The sequence below is a fragment of the Vicia villosa genome, unplaced genomic scaffold (genome assembly GCF_029867415.1).
Source record: "Vicia villosa cultivar HV-30 ecotype Madison, WI unplaced genomic scaffold, Vvil1.0 ctg.001083F_1_1, whole genome shotgun sequence".
In the NCBI taxonomy this organism is placed as follows: domain Eukaryota; kingdom Viridiplantae; phylum Streptophyta; class Magnoliopsida; order Fabales; family Fabaceae; genus Vicia; species Vicia villosa.
Window position 1 is genome coordinate 272,690 of NW_026705475.1, and position 16,074 is coordinate 288,763.

Here is a 16,074-nt window from a genome sequence, read left to right on the forward strand (position 1 = left end):
ATTTTGTAAGCATTTTAGATTAAAAAAATAGCAAGTATTAATAAATAGTTCAAATCTTTCATAACATGAAAGATTAAAACAAAAAAGATAAACAATATGGTAAGAAAATGTGTTTATGAATTAATGAAGTGTATTATTAAATAAAATTTAACTTTGAAATGTGGTGCAATTGGTGTGATAGAGTGCGTATTTGGATTATAAAGTTAAATAGCAAGTAAAATTCATTAGTTTTGATTACTTCATATGTGATCCATAGGTTATAAGTTGATCAGTAATTCCAAAAGATAACATTAAAAGTTCATGAATGGTAATAATGTATAGCTGGATTAAGGGAAATGCATGTTTAAAATTTTATTCATATTTAAATGTATAAAATATTTATTTGTAGGTAGTGTGTATCTTTGAAGGATTGAAATATAAAAATAAAATAAAAATAAAAATAAAAAATATCTAAAAGAGAAATAAAGAAAAATTGAATTGAATTGAATTTAAATAATTATTCTTAAAATAATTCATAAATAATTTATATGTGCATTCTTTATTTTTATTTTGATATTGGTTGGGTCCTTTTTCTACCTTGACCAAGGCAGGTTTGAAACTGACACATTAATGTAATAATTCATGGGCCAGAGTCACGACTAGTTCAAATAGGTCTCTGCTCAACATGGAAATCACCAATATAATCATGCATGCTCGAAAGACAAAAATATTTATGAAAAAGGATGACATAAGACTAATAAAGTTTAAAAATTTTAGGAAGAGAAAGGTTATAGGGTCTCAGGAATAGGCATAGACATGTCATAAAATGCAACTAATCGAAGCAAAAAATAAAGGCATGGTAATCATATAACATTAGAAAATATATTACGACATCTTCTAGTATAAAGAAAATTGATTAAGTTCAAGGTACAAGGGCCTTCCAAAACCCTAATAAAATTCCTATAAAAGAAAACACATACATCAAATTAAGGTACACACTCTTAAAAACCTAAAACAAATTTACCCTTTATCTCATTCATTCACTAAATTGGGCATCGTAGTATTTTTATAGGTACCACTCTCTATCACACTTAAGAACATAGAAAGAGTTTGTAAAACCCATGCAATATTGGATGTTGTCATCTTATCAAATTCCAACTCATAATTAAGATATTTTTGTCTAAGCAAGATCATTAGTGCCATCAATGGGAATTTCTTTATATGACATTATCTTTATTTTATCATAAGATGACGAGGCTTCACTATTACAAATAACGCATCTAATATCGGACGCAAAATGTGTTTTACCTTAGCATTAGAAGCGAGATAAACAAGGTCGTCATAAAAAGTAAAGACTTATCACCTCGAGTTTTAAAACACCAAGGTCTAATTTTATTAGCGCATGGGTTCGAACCTCAGCTTCTGCACTTTTATTATTTAAAAAATATCGCGCCTTCTTTATCTTGGTTTATTAAGAAAACCGATGGATTATTAGTTTTTTATAATAAAAATCGTTACATTGTTTATACAGAATATTAATAAAATAATTTGTTTACAAACTACAATGTTTATCCCGAATATTATATTTTTTACACAGAATAAAAAATTAATTGTCCATGAAGATCATATGTTGAATCTTGAATCCCTTGATATTCTCCCAACCAAAAAAAGGGTATTCTCTATGGCCTTTGCTTGCATTTGTTTCTGATATGAAGAAGAAAAAAAAGGGTTAGACAAAAAAAGAGTTAGATAAATAAAAAAAATTACCCTCAAATAAATATTTAAGAATACAAACCTTAAACCTAAATAATATTCTGCTCTTACAATCCATCATAGAAAACTATTTGTGGCAAACACTCTTGCAAACCTTAAACTCTTCATGATGTTGGATCTTCAAATCCTTGATAATTCTGGGGAAAAAGGGTTAGATAAATAAATGATTTTCTCTTAAATACTATTGAAAATCTTAAAGTGGAGGATAGTCTCAAGGGCTTTAAGATGTTTCAGAATGCCTTTATAATGGAAGTTATTTATATTTCACGCGGATCCTTGATGGTAATGTCTTGAGCATTGATAGTCATGAAATGGACGGCAAGGATTCGATTAAGGAAAAAGTTAGAACATTTATTTACAAACTAAAACTAAAATTAAAATAGAGGTTCTAATGTTCCTCGAGTTTTTGGAAAACCGACGGGTTATAGCATTTATTTACAAATAAAAAATACAATTAAAAAAGAGATTCCAATGTTCCCTCGTTTTTTTTGGAAAACCGACGGGTTAGAACATTTATTTACAAATAAAAATACAATTAAAAGAGAGGTTAGAACACCGACGTGGCATGCATGGATTGGAATCATATCACTAGAATAGCAATGATTAGCTATATTCAAGTCGTTAAGTCTCTTTTGGATTATCAAGGAGGCTTTTCAGCTATTTAAACATCTCATTGTGTCTTCAAACATTGTTTCAAAGTCTTTTCCTATTTTCAATGTCTCATTACCAACTCTTTGTTTCTTGTTTCCTTGTTTCAAATTCCTATTGTTTCAAAAGTGGATGCAAATATGTTGTTCGTTATCAATGAAAAGTATGTAGATTTCAACGATTTCGATTGTTTTGAACTAAGGAAAGTTGTTAACAAATAGAGGTTTAATGGTTACTTTCACATTCTTCATGACCCCATATACACTAATCTCGTTAAATGAATGCATCCGTTGTGCCAACTAGAATTTTGGTTTAAACTTCTGGTGGCAAATCTCCTCCCAAGAGAGAAAGACCTGAAAACACTTACTTGGTATGACAAGCATCTCTTGTTATTCCTCATCTACAACATCAGAGTTAATATTTCTCTGACCATTTTCAACTTCTTGAAGTAAATGATAAAGACTTCTCTGGAGGAAATTACTTTCCCCATGCCTTATAGAAGAGTTCTTCTTGAACTTTTTCATAAGTTAGGGATAGCTAGTAGTAATGTTGAAGTTGAGTGGACTGAGAAGTTAGAATCTGTTGAGTATTTTTCTTTGTTGTGTTGTTTTTTTATTAGTATCAATGAAATATTTTTTCCCATTATTTTCTATTCTTGTTTATTGATAATAAAGTTTTAAATGCAAAAACAGAGATTCGAAGTGAGGTTCTTATAACTATATTACCTCAGTTCTCAAGAAAACTGATGTTCTGGACCGGCCCAATTACTCCAATTGGGCCAATCAACTCTTTGGCCCAAGGCATTCAGGCCCACACACGCGACAGCCTTCCCCGACCCGCTCCGGGAAAACCCAAGACATAACCGAGCACGTTGAAGTCTCGTGCTCGGCAACAGCCAACTCGCGTGTTTCCCGGACTGGCGCTCCGCATGGGCCCTCAAAAAGTGGAGTCCTTTCCGCATAGAACAATCCTATAAATGGCCCTCTGACCCTAGAGGGAAAGGTAATCTTTTTCTTACCCAAAATCTCTCACTTTGTTGTACCTTGTTGTCCGAACACTTACTTTGGCATCGGAGTGCCTTGCAGGTACAACCACCTTTTTCTCCCCTCCAATCGTTCCAGATTTCAAGCTTCACCGTTGTTGGCCGTCTATTCTGCTCGGAAATATCAATGGCGCCGTCTGTGGGAAACATCAGCTCCCCCGTTTCTTTTCTTGCACTTCTTGATCCATTCTTATCCTCTGCAAGAATTCAGAAACCAAATCTCTAATTCGACCATCATCCATGGCTAGCAACAACGAAGACTCCTCTTCTCTGGACGCTATAGTGATCAACAAGAACGACATCTCTGTCGTCGTTCCTCCACCAAGGAATACCGCTCCACATCCTCGTGACGATCTCACAGCATCTTCTTCCCTGAAGGGTTTCCACGACAACACCGTCCATCACCTCGGAGATACCAGCGGTAAAGATAACCACGAAGAGGTTCTTGAGAACCCTTTCTCCACCGAGGGTCCAACTCCCCAGGACCAAAATATTGCCACCGTTCTGGCCTCCCTTGCACAGATGAACGCCCTAATCCAGCAACAGAACGACAGGATCGAGGCGCTCGAGCAGAAGCACCGCTCAAAGACTCCCTCGGGCCATAAAACTCGCTCCCATCGCGATGCGGTCCCCAAGAAACGCCCTCGTTCCCCCTCCCGACGCGGGTTCCATTTCCAAGAAAGGGTATGGCGACCACCGCTCCCGGCACCGTTCGCAGTCTCCTCGACCAAAAAGAAGATCCAAGTCGCCTCCCGCGAGGCATGACGACGACCGTAGGCGACACAGGCGAAGCCGCAGCCGGTCCACCACGCCTTCTGCTAGTGACGAAGAAGAGGAGCGTTGGGGCCCTCTGTCCCATGCAATCTTGGAAGCACCCCTGTCGACCGGTCTTGAGAATCCCCCACCACTGGGCACATACGACGGGATAACCGACCCAGGCGAGCACATCGAGAACATCGATGCCCTCCTAGATTACAGAGGGGTACCAGGCGCAATCAAATGTCGGTTATTCCCGACCACTTTGCACAAAGGGGCCATGACATGGTACAAGAGTCTACCCAGCGAATCCATCACGTCATGGTGTCGCACGCTCGCGAAAATTGTCAGAGTCGCCACCAATATATTTATCCCATAATGGAAAGGAATATCAGAAAACCTAGAATAAAGAAAGGATAAGAAAAGGTCTTTCGACCAGAGATAGGGTATGGGAGTCGGTTACGCGAGGGGAAGGTACTAGCACCCCTCACGCCCATTGTACTCGATGGTATCCACCTATGTTTGTTGCTATCTAAAGGGTGTGTTAACTATAAATCTAGAGCTTAATGCAAAGGGAATGCATGCAAAGGAAATAAAAGGAAACACGGGGAAAATAAGGTTTATAAATAGTTGTGCTCGCTTAGGCCCCGCGACCTAATGCCTACGTATCCTTTTCAGGAATCAGAGCGCCGTAGTTCGGCTAAATATTTTTGTTTGTTTTTGTGTTTTTTAGTTGAACAGTTACATTCGCACTCCGATGCTCGACCTATTGAGTCTTAAGCTGGGAATAGAGCGGAAATAACGTGTCCGATTAAGGGGAAGAATGCTCTGAAGGCAAGAGAGAGAGAAGAGAGAAGATTGGTTTGTGTTTTTTAATGGGAATGTCCCTTTTTATGGAGTTTTGATCATTGTTAGATGTTTTAGATGAATTGTTGGTAGATTTTAGGGGAATTAGTCTGCGAGTTGAATCACATAAGAGTGTATAATGATAGATAAACAGATTAGGGAATGAATCTCACTCATTTCTCTCCCATTACGTAGTGATCGAGAAACAGATTAGAGAATGAATCCCACTTATTTCTCTCCCACTAAGTGATTGAGAAACAGATTAGAGAATAAATCCCACTCATTTCTCTCCCACTATTAGTAAAGTGTGATCCGCCTCTTCCTTTATTATATTTTTTAATGTCGAAAAGAAAAAGGAAAAGCAAACTAGCCTAAAATGAAGTAACTAGCCTAAGTGTTTAAAAGGGAATTTCTAGATCCTAATGTTATCATGGTTTCTACCTAAAGTTAGGAATTAAAGAGACATGAAAATAAAGTCACATTAGAAGCAAAAATTGAGAATGGCGCAATGGTACAAAATCACACATAAGCATGAAATATCAAGTCAAAAATATAGTACAAAAATGAAATAAAATACTACTATTTTTTATTGATTTTTATGAAAGAGAAACGAACTCTAATTAAGCAAAAAAGAATTAAAATGATTAGTCTACAAACTAATATTTTTATTGTCTATTTTTTTTTATCACTAAAATATGAGAAAAGCTAAGTGAACAAGTCTTTATGAACATTGATCAAATATCACAAACAAATAACCATGACTTACAAAACTATGAACATGAATTTTACACGTATGCATGAGTTAAAGTGAATAAAGTTTACAAACATCTATCTAGTATTAGAACAAATAACCATATATTACAAAGTTATGAATATGGATCTACACATGTGCATGAATCAAAGTAACTAAGCTTTACAGACATCTACCAAATATCATAATAAAGTAACCATGTATTACAAAATGAAATATACTGAAAACGTGTGTGAACCGACATCCTGAGGAGAAATGAATATGCATCATAACATGAACAAATAATGTGTAGCAGCAGATACACAAATTCTCAAATTTAAAACCATAACAGATGAAAAAAACGAAGAAATAGTATGCAAGATGTTGTTTTAAAATTCCATCAACATATACACACGAGATTTGAATCAGAACGAAAGCTGAAAATAGGCAAGCCATTTAACTCAAACAGAAGCATATGCCAGAGCAGAAACAAACAGGTACACATCAAATTAATTCAACACAGAAGCCGCTAAAAGGCGCAAATTAATTCGGACAGAAGTAACATATATGCGAGCAATCCTAATTCGAAACAGTAGCACAAATATGCACGAAATACCACTCGCACTAACAACAAACAATAGTGAATATTCATGAAATCAACACGAAACTGAAATAATGTATCTACGTGAATGGATGCGGACGGAAGCAGAAGACCTGTGTTAATTCGAAAAAAACGAGACTGCATATATACACAAAAGCAAAACAGAAGCAACGCAAGGATCAAACATATGACACACCAAGATCAGTGTTGAAGTCACATAATATATGCCATACAACGTCGAGACCGTAAGCATTCAATTCAACACTAGAGCAGAATGTGTGTAAGAATTCTAATCAGAAGCAAATAATCTCCCTTATGCAACATCACCTTTTAAACCAGAAAAATAAAGCAACCCACAAGAACTAACATTCGACGCCACGACAAATATGCAAACAATACATTTCAAAAATGAGGCAGCACATGGTAACATTCGCAAGGAAGGTCAGTACTCAATTATGATTCGAAAATAGAAGCAACAACTATATTGGCAATTAACTCAGAACCGAAGCCAACCCCATGTGGGAAATCAACATTGAAATCATAGCACAATATGCAAACAATTCCCTTCGAATCAGCAGCCGTAAATATACAAGAAATTAACACGAAACTGAAACAATGCATACTCAAGAATTGGATGTGAACAGAATTAGAAAACACACATGGATTCAAGTCAAAACAGAAGCATCGTATACACACAGAGTTGACACAGAAGCAAATACGTACACTAATTCGAAACATCAACAACATTCATTCAAGGAATCAATTGCAAGAACGAACACACCATCATCGACAATTAAAGCGTAAACAAAGATCGAATTACGTTACCTGTGTTGAAGATGGTGCTTCTTGAATCAAATTGATACCAACTGCGTTTCTTGAATCAATTTGTTGTGATTCTCTTGACAATGTTCTCCGCATGCGGTGAAATCAAGGAGTTGAGTGTATTCGTATTTGCTGCAGCGTTGTTGTCTATAAAGATTTTTGGATTGCTGAAGATGGTTGAGAGATACTGAAGGTTGAAGAAACGATGTCGCAGGAAGTGAAGACGAAAGCATTGCAGACTTTTGAATCTTCAGAGGGAGAGGGTTTCAAATCGAGTAGTGATGGGAGGTGATTCGTGGTGGTGGCACGCGGTGGAGATCGGTGATGGAGGCGGCGCGGCTGGCCAGAGGGAGTACGGTGGTTGTTCGGAGGAGAGAGATCCCCCCTCAGTCTTTTGTTCTTGATCTTTTTGGTAAAGGTTTTTTTTGTTGAAGATTTCTCTTTTTTTTTTGTGAATGAGTTAATGAATTGAACTTTTTTTATAATGGATTTTGACTTCTTTGTTTTGTATTGTACACTTGGATTTGAAACGGTCTCTTGTATTTTTGTATGCTGACTTTTGTAATGAGTTTATAATGAGCTTCCTTGGTTCATATGTAACAAACTCTAATGGTTTGTTTGGAATAGGTGAAGGTAGAGGGAAAGATAGTATTGAGGATAGAAAGTTTTTTGAAATTCGAGCTTCTTTCGTTTGGATCAATCACAGTATAGGAGGGAAAGATTAATTTTGGTGGGTCCCATTGTAAAATATGTTTCCGCTCAATGTAGGAAGGAAAGCCAACTAATCTTACATAATAAATAGGCTTAGTTTATTTTAATACTAGTAATATACTACTTTGATATTAGTTTATTATTATAACTTAGCTACTTGATTTTTTCTATAAGATAAAATAAAATGTAATTTTTTTATATGAAGGAATTTAACTATTTTGATCACTATAATTAAAATATATTATATAATTTAACTATTCATACTGTTATAATATTATCTTAAAAAACATTAAATAATGTGACACGTTTAAAAATTTTGTTGATAAATATATTTAAACTATTTAATCAATAAATTTAATATATATATATATATATATATATATATATATATATATATATATATATATTTATAATTCACAAATATTATTCTTTCTTTCCTTCTACTTTCCGTTCACTTTCACTTCTACCAAACAATTCACAAATCATTTCATTTTCTATTCACTTTCAATTCACTTTCTTTCCTTTAATTTTCATTCCTTCTACTTTCTTTCCTTTTACTTTCACTCCTCATCCAAACATAGTGTAAGACTTTGAATTTGCGAAGGATTCCCTCCGTTTGGTACGATGTGAATTCCAACTTTTTTTCTTTAATTTACAACTTGAATGCACCATGATAATATAATTTCAAAAGCCTTAAGAATGTTTTTTTTTATAAAAAGGTCGTGACATTACACACCGTGTGCCTAAATCTTTGCAAAGAATCCAAGGACAATGATTTGCCGTCCACATAACCAAATGAGTCACACTTTGAATGATGGACGAAGCCCAATTGAAACCATTGACCCAATGAATTCATAATTATTACTATATACGCTAGTTTCCTGAACCCCAGATGATTTAATGAATGTGTGCTGATGACCTAATACAAAGTGCAAATGAATGAAAGACTATAAGCCAACTAGAAGTAAAATTAGGTGGGCAAATTTTGGGGTGCAACACATGGAAGGTGCTCGGGAAGCTTTTTTACAGGCACTTCACGGCCTCCCACAGACATCCGAATTCGGAAGCTTCCCTAGAAGCCATCATCCAGGGAAAAGACGAATCGCTCCGGGCCTACATAGAGAGGTTCAACAAAGAGGCCGTGCAGGTGTCCACAACGGCCCACATGAAGAAGTTCTTGCTCGAACGAGGTCTCCGGCCACATTCAGATTTCGCCAAAGCCGTTGGGATCGAGACGCCCGCCACTCTGGACGAATTTTTCCTCAAGGCCCATGCGTATATACAATATGAGGAAAAAGAGGCCGCTCACGCGGTCCGCAACTCCAGACAGGAAGAAAATACCAAAGGCGCCCGTCAAGACGATTCTCGCCGGGGATCTGACAAGAAGAAAGAAGACAAAGGTCGAGATCCTAAGGACTACAAAGCCCCGGCAGGAAAATTCCGGGAATACACCCCACTGAATGCATTCAGGGAACGCATCTTGAACGAATGCGTGAACGCCGAATTCCAAACTGGAAAAGTCCGTTTCCCAAAGTCCATGCCTGCACGGCCAAACGTGGACAAATCGAAGTTCTGCCATTTCCACAAAGGCCACGGGCATAACACGGAAGACTGCATCCACCTAAAGGACGCGATAGAAATATTGATCCGAGAAGGACACCTGAAGCAGTACACAAAGAAACAAGAGGCTGCCAAGGACGCCAAACCAGTCGTCGAGGAAAAGCCAGCGGAAGACACGCCCGCCATGCAAGTAGCCATGAGTATCACCAGACCGGAGGATTTTTACCTCCCCGACTGGGCTAAAATATCTTCCACCCCCCCTCCTCACAGCCCGTGGGAATTCTTCCATTCCGCCATGGTCATCTCCGGAGGAGGATTCAGCAAACTTACCATCAGATCCGTAAAACGGAAGTTCGATGAGCTTATTTCAGCGAATTCGAGCAAAGCCGCTACTCTCGACCTCGCCAAAGACGGCTCCTCCCCCATGGCGTTCTACCGGGAAGAACTTACGGGCGGCGCACCCAACGCAACCATCCCTCTCCTCATCAGGGCTCGAATGGCCAACTTTGACGTACATCGCATTTTGGTCGATCAAGGGATCTCAGTGGATATTATGTACTCCCAACTATTCGAAACATTGCAACTGAACGATAGCCACCTCACCCCCTACGTAGGCTCCAACCTACAAGGTTTCAATGGCACTATGACGAAACCGTGGGGATTCGTCGAGATTATGTTCTCGGTTGGATCGGCAGAGACCGCGAGGGCCGTCAAAGTCCATTTCTTAGTCAACGATTGCCCCTCGATCTACCAATGCATCTTGGGACGCCCAACGCTGGCCGAACTGATCGTCGTCCCCTCGATCGTGCATCTCAAACTCAAATATTACACAACTAAAGGGCAAGTCGCCATGCTCCACGGAGACATCGAAGTGGCCAGGAGATGTTTCGAGGCCTCCGCCAAAGGCCTCAATTCAATAAAGGCATCCGCTCAAGACAAAGCAGCAACCAACGCAGGTTCCGAGCCCAACAAGTCAATGCCGCGCATCGACACCATCGACCTAGACAGCTGCTTCCATAAGGAATCTGAGGGGAAAGTAGATATGAAGACATCAGAAGAGGATCTCTGACCAATCCCAGACGGAAACTTCGAGCTGATAGCCCTCGGAGACAATCCGACCAGAAGGGTCAAGATCAGGACGGACCTATCCGAATTGGTCAGAAGATAACTCAAGGCCTGCCTCAAGGAGAATGCCGACCTATTCGCCTGGAGCGCAACGGAGATTCCCTACCTGGACCCAGAAGTAGCATGTCACCACCTGACGATCGATCCCGCTTGCAAAGTCGTCGCCCAAATGAGAAGGAAGTAATCCCCGGAGAAAACGGTTGCGACCGAACTAGCTGTTAAGGACCTCCTAGAGGCTAAATTCATATCGGAAGCCAAGTACACTACTTGGCTCTCTAATGTTGTACTTGTGAAAAAATCTAATGGAAAATGGCACATGTGCATTGACTACAACCAAATACCCATGTCTAAAACGGACAAAAAATACACGGCTTTCATGACCGAATCGGGCAACTATTACTACAACGTAATGCCCTTCGACCTAAAAAACGCTAGAGCAACGTACCAACGGATGATGAACAAAGTATTTCGGGCAAAAATCGGCGATATTCTCAAGGTATATATGGACAATATAATCGTCAAGTCCCAAGAGGAAACTGATCACGCCGTCCATCTCAAAAAATTCTTCGAACAGGCCCGGAAATGAAAAATGAGGTTTAATCCCGAAAAATGCACTTTCAGAGTCCGAGCGGGCAAATTCCTCAGCTTCTACTTGACGGAAAGGGCAATCGAGGCGAATCCGAACAAGTGCAGAGCCTTCTCGGATTTCCCCACACCGAACTCGAAGAAATCCATCCAATCCCTGAACGCAATGCTCACATCACTATCCAGATTCGTGGCCAAGTCCGCCCAGCATGCCCTCCCCCTTTTCAAACTGCTGCGTAAAGAAACCGCGTTCGAATGGACAGACAAATGCGAGCACGCCCTCTCCCACCTCAAGCAAGCTCTCGCATGCCCGCCTGTCCTCTCGAGGCCTGACAACAGGGAGACCCTCTACCTATACCTCGCCTTCACCGCCGAAGCTGTCACCGCTGCCCTCATCCGAGAAACCCAGAAGGCCAGAGGCCCGTCTATTTCACGAGCAAAGCGCTCCAAGGCCCCGAGGTCAGATACCAGTAGATCGAGAAAGTCGCGCTCGCACTAATCACCGCGGCCAGAAGACTGAGGCACTACTTCTTAGCACACACTATAGTCGTGCGACCGAGCAACCCATAAAGCAACTAATTGGACGTCCCGACATGGCCGGAAGGATGCTCCGCTGGTCGCTGGAACTCTCGAAGTTCGACATAAAGTACGAAGGGAGAAAAGCTCTTAAAGCACAGGTTCTGGCGGACTTCGTGGCTGAAATGACCTTCCCCGAGACAATAACCTATGATGCCCGAAAATGGACCTTGTATGTGGACGGAGCGTCAAGCTCGTCTGGAAGCGGAGTAGGTATTATCTTAGAAAACAGAGAGGGGACCCTGATTGAAGTATCACTCTCCCTATCTTTTCCAACCTCCAACAACCAAGCAGAATACGAGGCGCTGCTCGAAAGGCTACGCCTTGCTAACGATCTGGAAGCCGAGGAAAACGAAGTATTCACCGATTCCCAACTGGTAGCTTCCCACATCTCGGGTGAATATCAAGTCAAAAGCGACCACCTCGCTGAATACTTGAGCCTCGTAAGCAAGAGTATGGCCCGGTTCAAAAACTCCAAGGTAAGGCATATCCCAAGGGAGCATAATTCCCGGGCAGATGTTCTATCAAAACTGGCCAGCACAAGGAAGAAAGGGGCAATAAGTCTGTGATCCAAGAGATATTACCCAAACCCAGCACCGAACCTCCGACCGGGATATCACACGTAAACGCGATCGGAGACGCGTCCTGCTGGATGACCCCCGGTATACAACTATCTGACGAGCGATCTCCTGCCAGACGACCCCAAAAAAGCCTCCGTAATCATAAGAAGAGCTTGCTCGTAGGTCCTGATTGAAAAAATATTATATCGACGAGGGTTCTCCATTCCTCTCCTCAAATGCGTCGAAGAAGGCACAGCCCCTCACATACCCCGGGAAATACACGAAGGAATCAACTCCCAACACTTAGGGGGAAGATCCCTCGTCGGGAAAGCACTCCGGGCAGGATACTACTGTCCCACCATGCAACATGATGCAAAGGAATACGTAAAGAAATGCGATAAGTGTCAACGCTTCGGGGACATGCACCTCGCACGCCCCAATGAGCTCAAATCCTTGTCATCTCCCTGGTCGTTCGCGTGGTGGGGCATGGACCTCCTCGGACCATTCGTGACGGGAAGCAACCAAAATAAATACCTCATAGTTGTCGCCGACTACTTCACCAAATGGATCGAGGCCGAACCACTGGCCAAAATCACATCTCTGAACATACTGCGATTCTATAAAAGAAACATCCTCGCTCGGTTCGGAGTGCCCCTGGCCATCATCATTGACAATGGCACCCAGTTCACCGACAAACGCTTCCAAGAATTTGTCGCAAAATTGGGAACAAAACAACATTTCGCATCGTTCGAACACCCTCCAGACAAACGGGCAAGCCGTAGCCGTTAACAGAGTAATACTAAGAGGCCTCAAAAGGAGACTAGACGAAATCAAAAGGGGATGGGTAGAGGAACTACACAGCGTCCTCTGGGCTTACCGAACAACCCCATATTCCACCACCGTGAGGACCCCCTTTCGGCTTACGTATGGGACAGAGGTCGTAATCCCCGTCGAGGTACACGTGCCCAACAGACGTATCGAGGAACCCCTCGAGAAGGAGGCCAACCTTGAGGCCGTCCGAGAAGAGCTTGACCTGGTCGAAGAAATTCGAATAGGAGCTACTCTACGCGAAGCTTCGCTCAAACAAAAAATCGCTCTAAGACATGACACAAAAGTCATCAGACGAGAATTCTAAGTGGGCAGTCTAGTGCTCAAAAGAAACGACAAAGATTCTCGCAAAGGCAAGCTAGCCGCGAACTGGGAAGACCCCTATCGCGTCCGAGCAAAGACGGAAAATGGGGCTTACTACTTAGAAAACGTACAAAGAGAAGAGCTCGCTCGACCTTGGAACGGTGAAAAGCTCAAGCAATACTACGGCTAAGAGCCTAAAACCCTCAAAACACAGGTGCGGCCCGGGTACACGCCTAGCACCTCGTAATAGAACAAAATGACAAAAGTCCGCTCCTTTAATCGAGCGGACTCCTTGTCCTCCGGGGAGCACGAACACCGAGCATCCCCGTCGTAAGCAAGTACCATGACGGCAGAACGCTTGATCAGTGGTTTTCACACATATACTTACCGTGGTTTTTAAGTATTTTTAAGTTATGTTATTGAGTGTTTTATTTCTTTATTCGTCATTTTATGCTTTGGTTGTATGTTTTAATGTTTTCAGGTTCATATGGATAAATCGGACTAAATCAGTGCAAAACTCGGAGTTTCGAGGAAGTTCAGAAAACATGTTTCAGGAGGCCTGACACGGGTGGCCGTGTTGCTCAACACGGGCCGTGTCAGGAAGAGAGCTGGGAGCGAAGTTTGAGAGAAAGGAAAAACAGGGGTGCAACACGGGTGCCCGTGTTGCTCAACACGGCCCGTGTTGCTAAGCCTGGGACTGAAAGAATGAAAAATAAATGACAGGGAGCCAACACGGGTGCCCGTGTTGCTCAACACGGCCCGTGTTTGGTGATGACGCGGATTTCTATGATTTTTTATTATTTAGTTCAGTGGTTGGCCTGCAGGGGTGTTTTTGGGATTTCCAACCAACTTAAGTGAGTCTGCACTATTTAGGAGAGTTTTCAAGATGAATTAGGGATCTTTTTGCCACACGAAGAATTGGAGGATTGAGAAAGGAAGCCTATGCAATTGGAGAAGAACAGAGAACTCTCATGAGCGGAAGCCATTGAAGATCAAAGTTCATCATCTCTATTGTAATGTCTTTATTTGATATCTTTGTAATTTCTTTGGATGATATGAGTAGCTAAACCCCCCTAATGCTAGGGGGTGTCCCTGATTAACATTTGTGATAATTTTGAATTCCGAATTTCAATAACATGTTTCTCTTTCATGTTCAATTTAATGGTATAAGGTTTTTAATGCTTTCCTCGTCGGACCAACTGGATTGATTTATGACTGACAATTAGGATTAACATCCATTGTGAGGGTTTTTATACCATTATACTATAGTAGATATCACCTAGGACTAGGGATACCCTATAGTAACCGGATTGTTCTTGATTATAATAATACTTGATTTGATCACTAATTTCGAAGGACTTTGGGATTAGGATTTCAATGTTCAAAGGTTTGCCCACTAAGGACTTAGGAGCAAATATCCTTAAGAACCGGTAATTGATAAGTTGAATTTTGTTAATGAAACAAGGGTTCAGAATTATTACATGTTAATGCACACACCTACCTTGGCATGTTACTCATATTTGGCTAAATCAACCTTTTTAAGTTTATTTGCAATTTAATCCGTACTCATAAAAACCAAAACCCCAAGGCTTTTTGTTTAATTGAATTCCTACTAACTCTATAATATCACGCAGTCCTTGAGATCGATATTCGGGGAATTTCCCTATTATTACTACAGAGGCAAAATAGTACACTTGCTATTTTACCGATCAAGTTTTTTGCGCCGTTGCCGGGGACTGCCGAAGATTATAGAGTTTTTAGAGTTATTTCAATTAGAATTTTGTTGCTCTGCGACTAAAATTTTATTTTCTGAAAAAAAATATTTATTTTATTTTTGTCCCTCATTCTAATAATTGTCTAATCTGTTTATGCGAGGTAAGGCCTCAGCAGAATTTCTTTTTGACGCAGAAATTGAAAGGACTTTTCACGCAAGGCGCAGACAAGCTCGTCAAACTAAACTGGAATCCGAGGAAGAAGTGATTACAGTTCATTCTGGTTCAGACACCGAAAGTGAAGAAGAGATCATGGGCGAGGTACCACCACCAGAGAGACTTCTCGGAGACTATGGTGCTAGAAACACACCGGGAGGAAGGCTAACTATTGTCAACCAACCGGTGAATGTTCCTAATTTTCAATTGCATCCAAGCACCATCACTCAGCTCGAAAGAAAGCCTTTCACCAGAAAGGTTAATGAAGATGCAAACAAGCACTTACAGAGGTTTCTGACCATGAGTACAAATTTAAAAATCGAAGGTCATACAGAAGAGGCCAAGAAGCTGAGAATGTTCCCATTCACCTTGGCAGAAGAAGCAGAAGAGTGGTTTTATTCCCTTCCAGCGGGCAGCATTACATCATGGGAAGAGATGGAAAAAGCTTTCTTAAATGAGTATTTTCCCGTCTCGGTCTTTATAAGGAAGAGGTATGACATTCTGAGCTTCAAGCAGAAGGAGGGTGAGCCCTTAGGAGATGCATACAAAAGATTCAAAAGAATTCTAGTAGCATGTCCCACTCACAATATGGACAAGACTGAACAGATGCAAGTATTTGTCAACGGGCTCAGAATGAAAACAAAACAGTTAATTGATACAGCAGCTGGAGGCTCGACAAATTTCACAACAGCCTCAGGCAT

At 40.7% G+C, this 16,074-nt stretch overlaps 1 protein-coding gene and 1 long non-coding RNA gene across 2 annotated transcripts; one reads left to right on the forward strand and one right to left on the reverse strand.

Annotated features, from left to right (window-relative positions):
* Window positions 1-1,196: 1,196 nt before the first annotated feature.
* Window positions 1,197-7,740, reverse strand: LOC131633179 (uncharacterized). Its single transcript, XR_009293250.1, has 3 exons — window positions 7,201-7,740; window positions 1,775-1,889; window positions 1,197-1,683 (listed from the first exon to the last, which is right to left on the reverse strand). It is a non-coding gene; the product is annotated as an uncharacterized LOC131633179 (long non-coding RNA).
* A 1,333-nt stretch (window positions 7,741-9,073) lies between these two features.
* LOC131633170 (uncharacterized) lies at window positions 9,074-10,537 on the forward strand. Its single transcript, XM_058903887.1, has one exon. It carries the CDS (start codon window positions 9,074-9,076, stop codon window positions 10,535-10,537), a length of 1,464 nt encoding a protein of 487 aa, XP_058759870.1.
* Window positions 10,538-16,074: the final 5,537 nt, after the last annotated feature.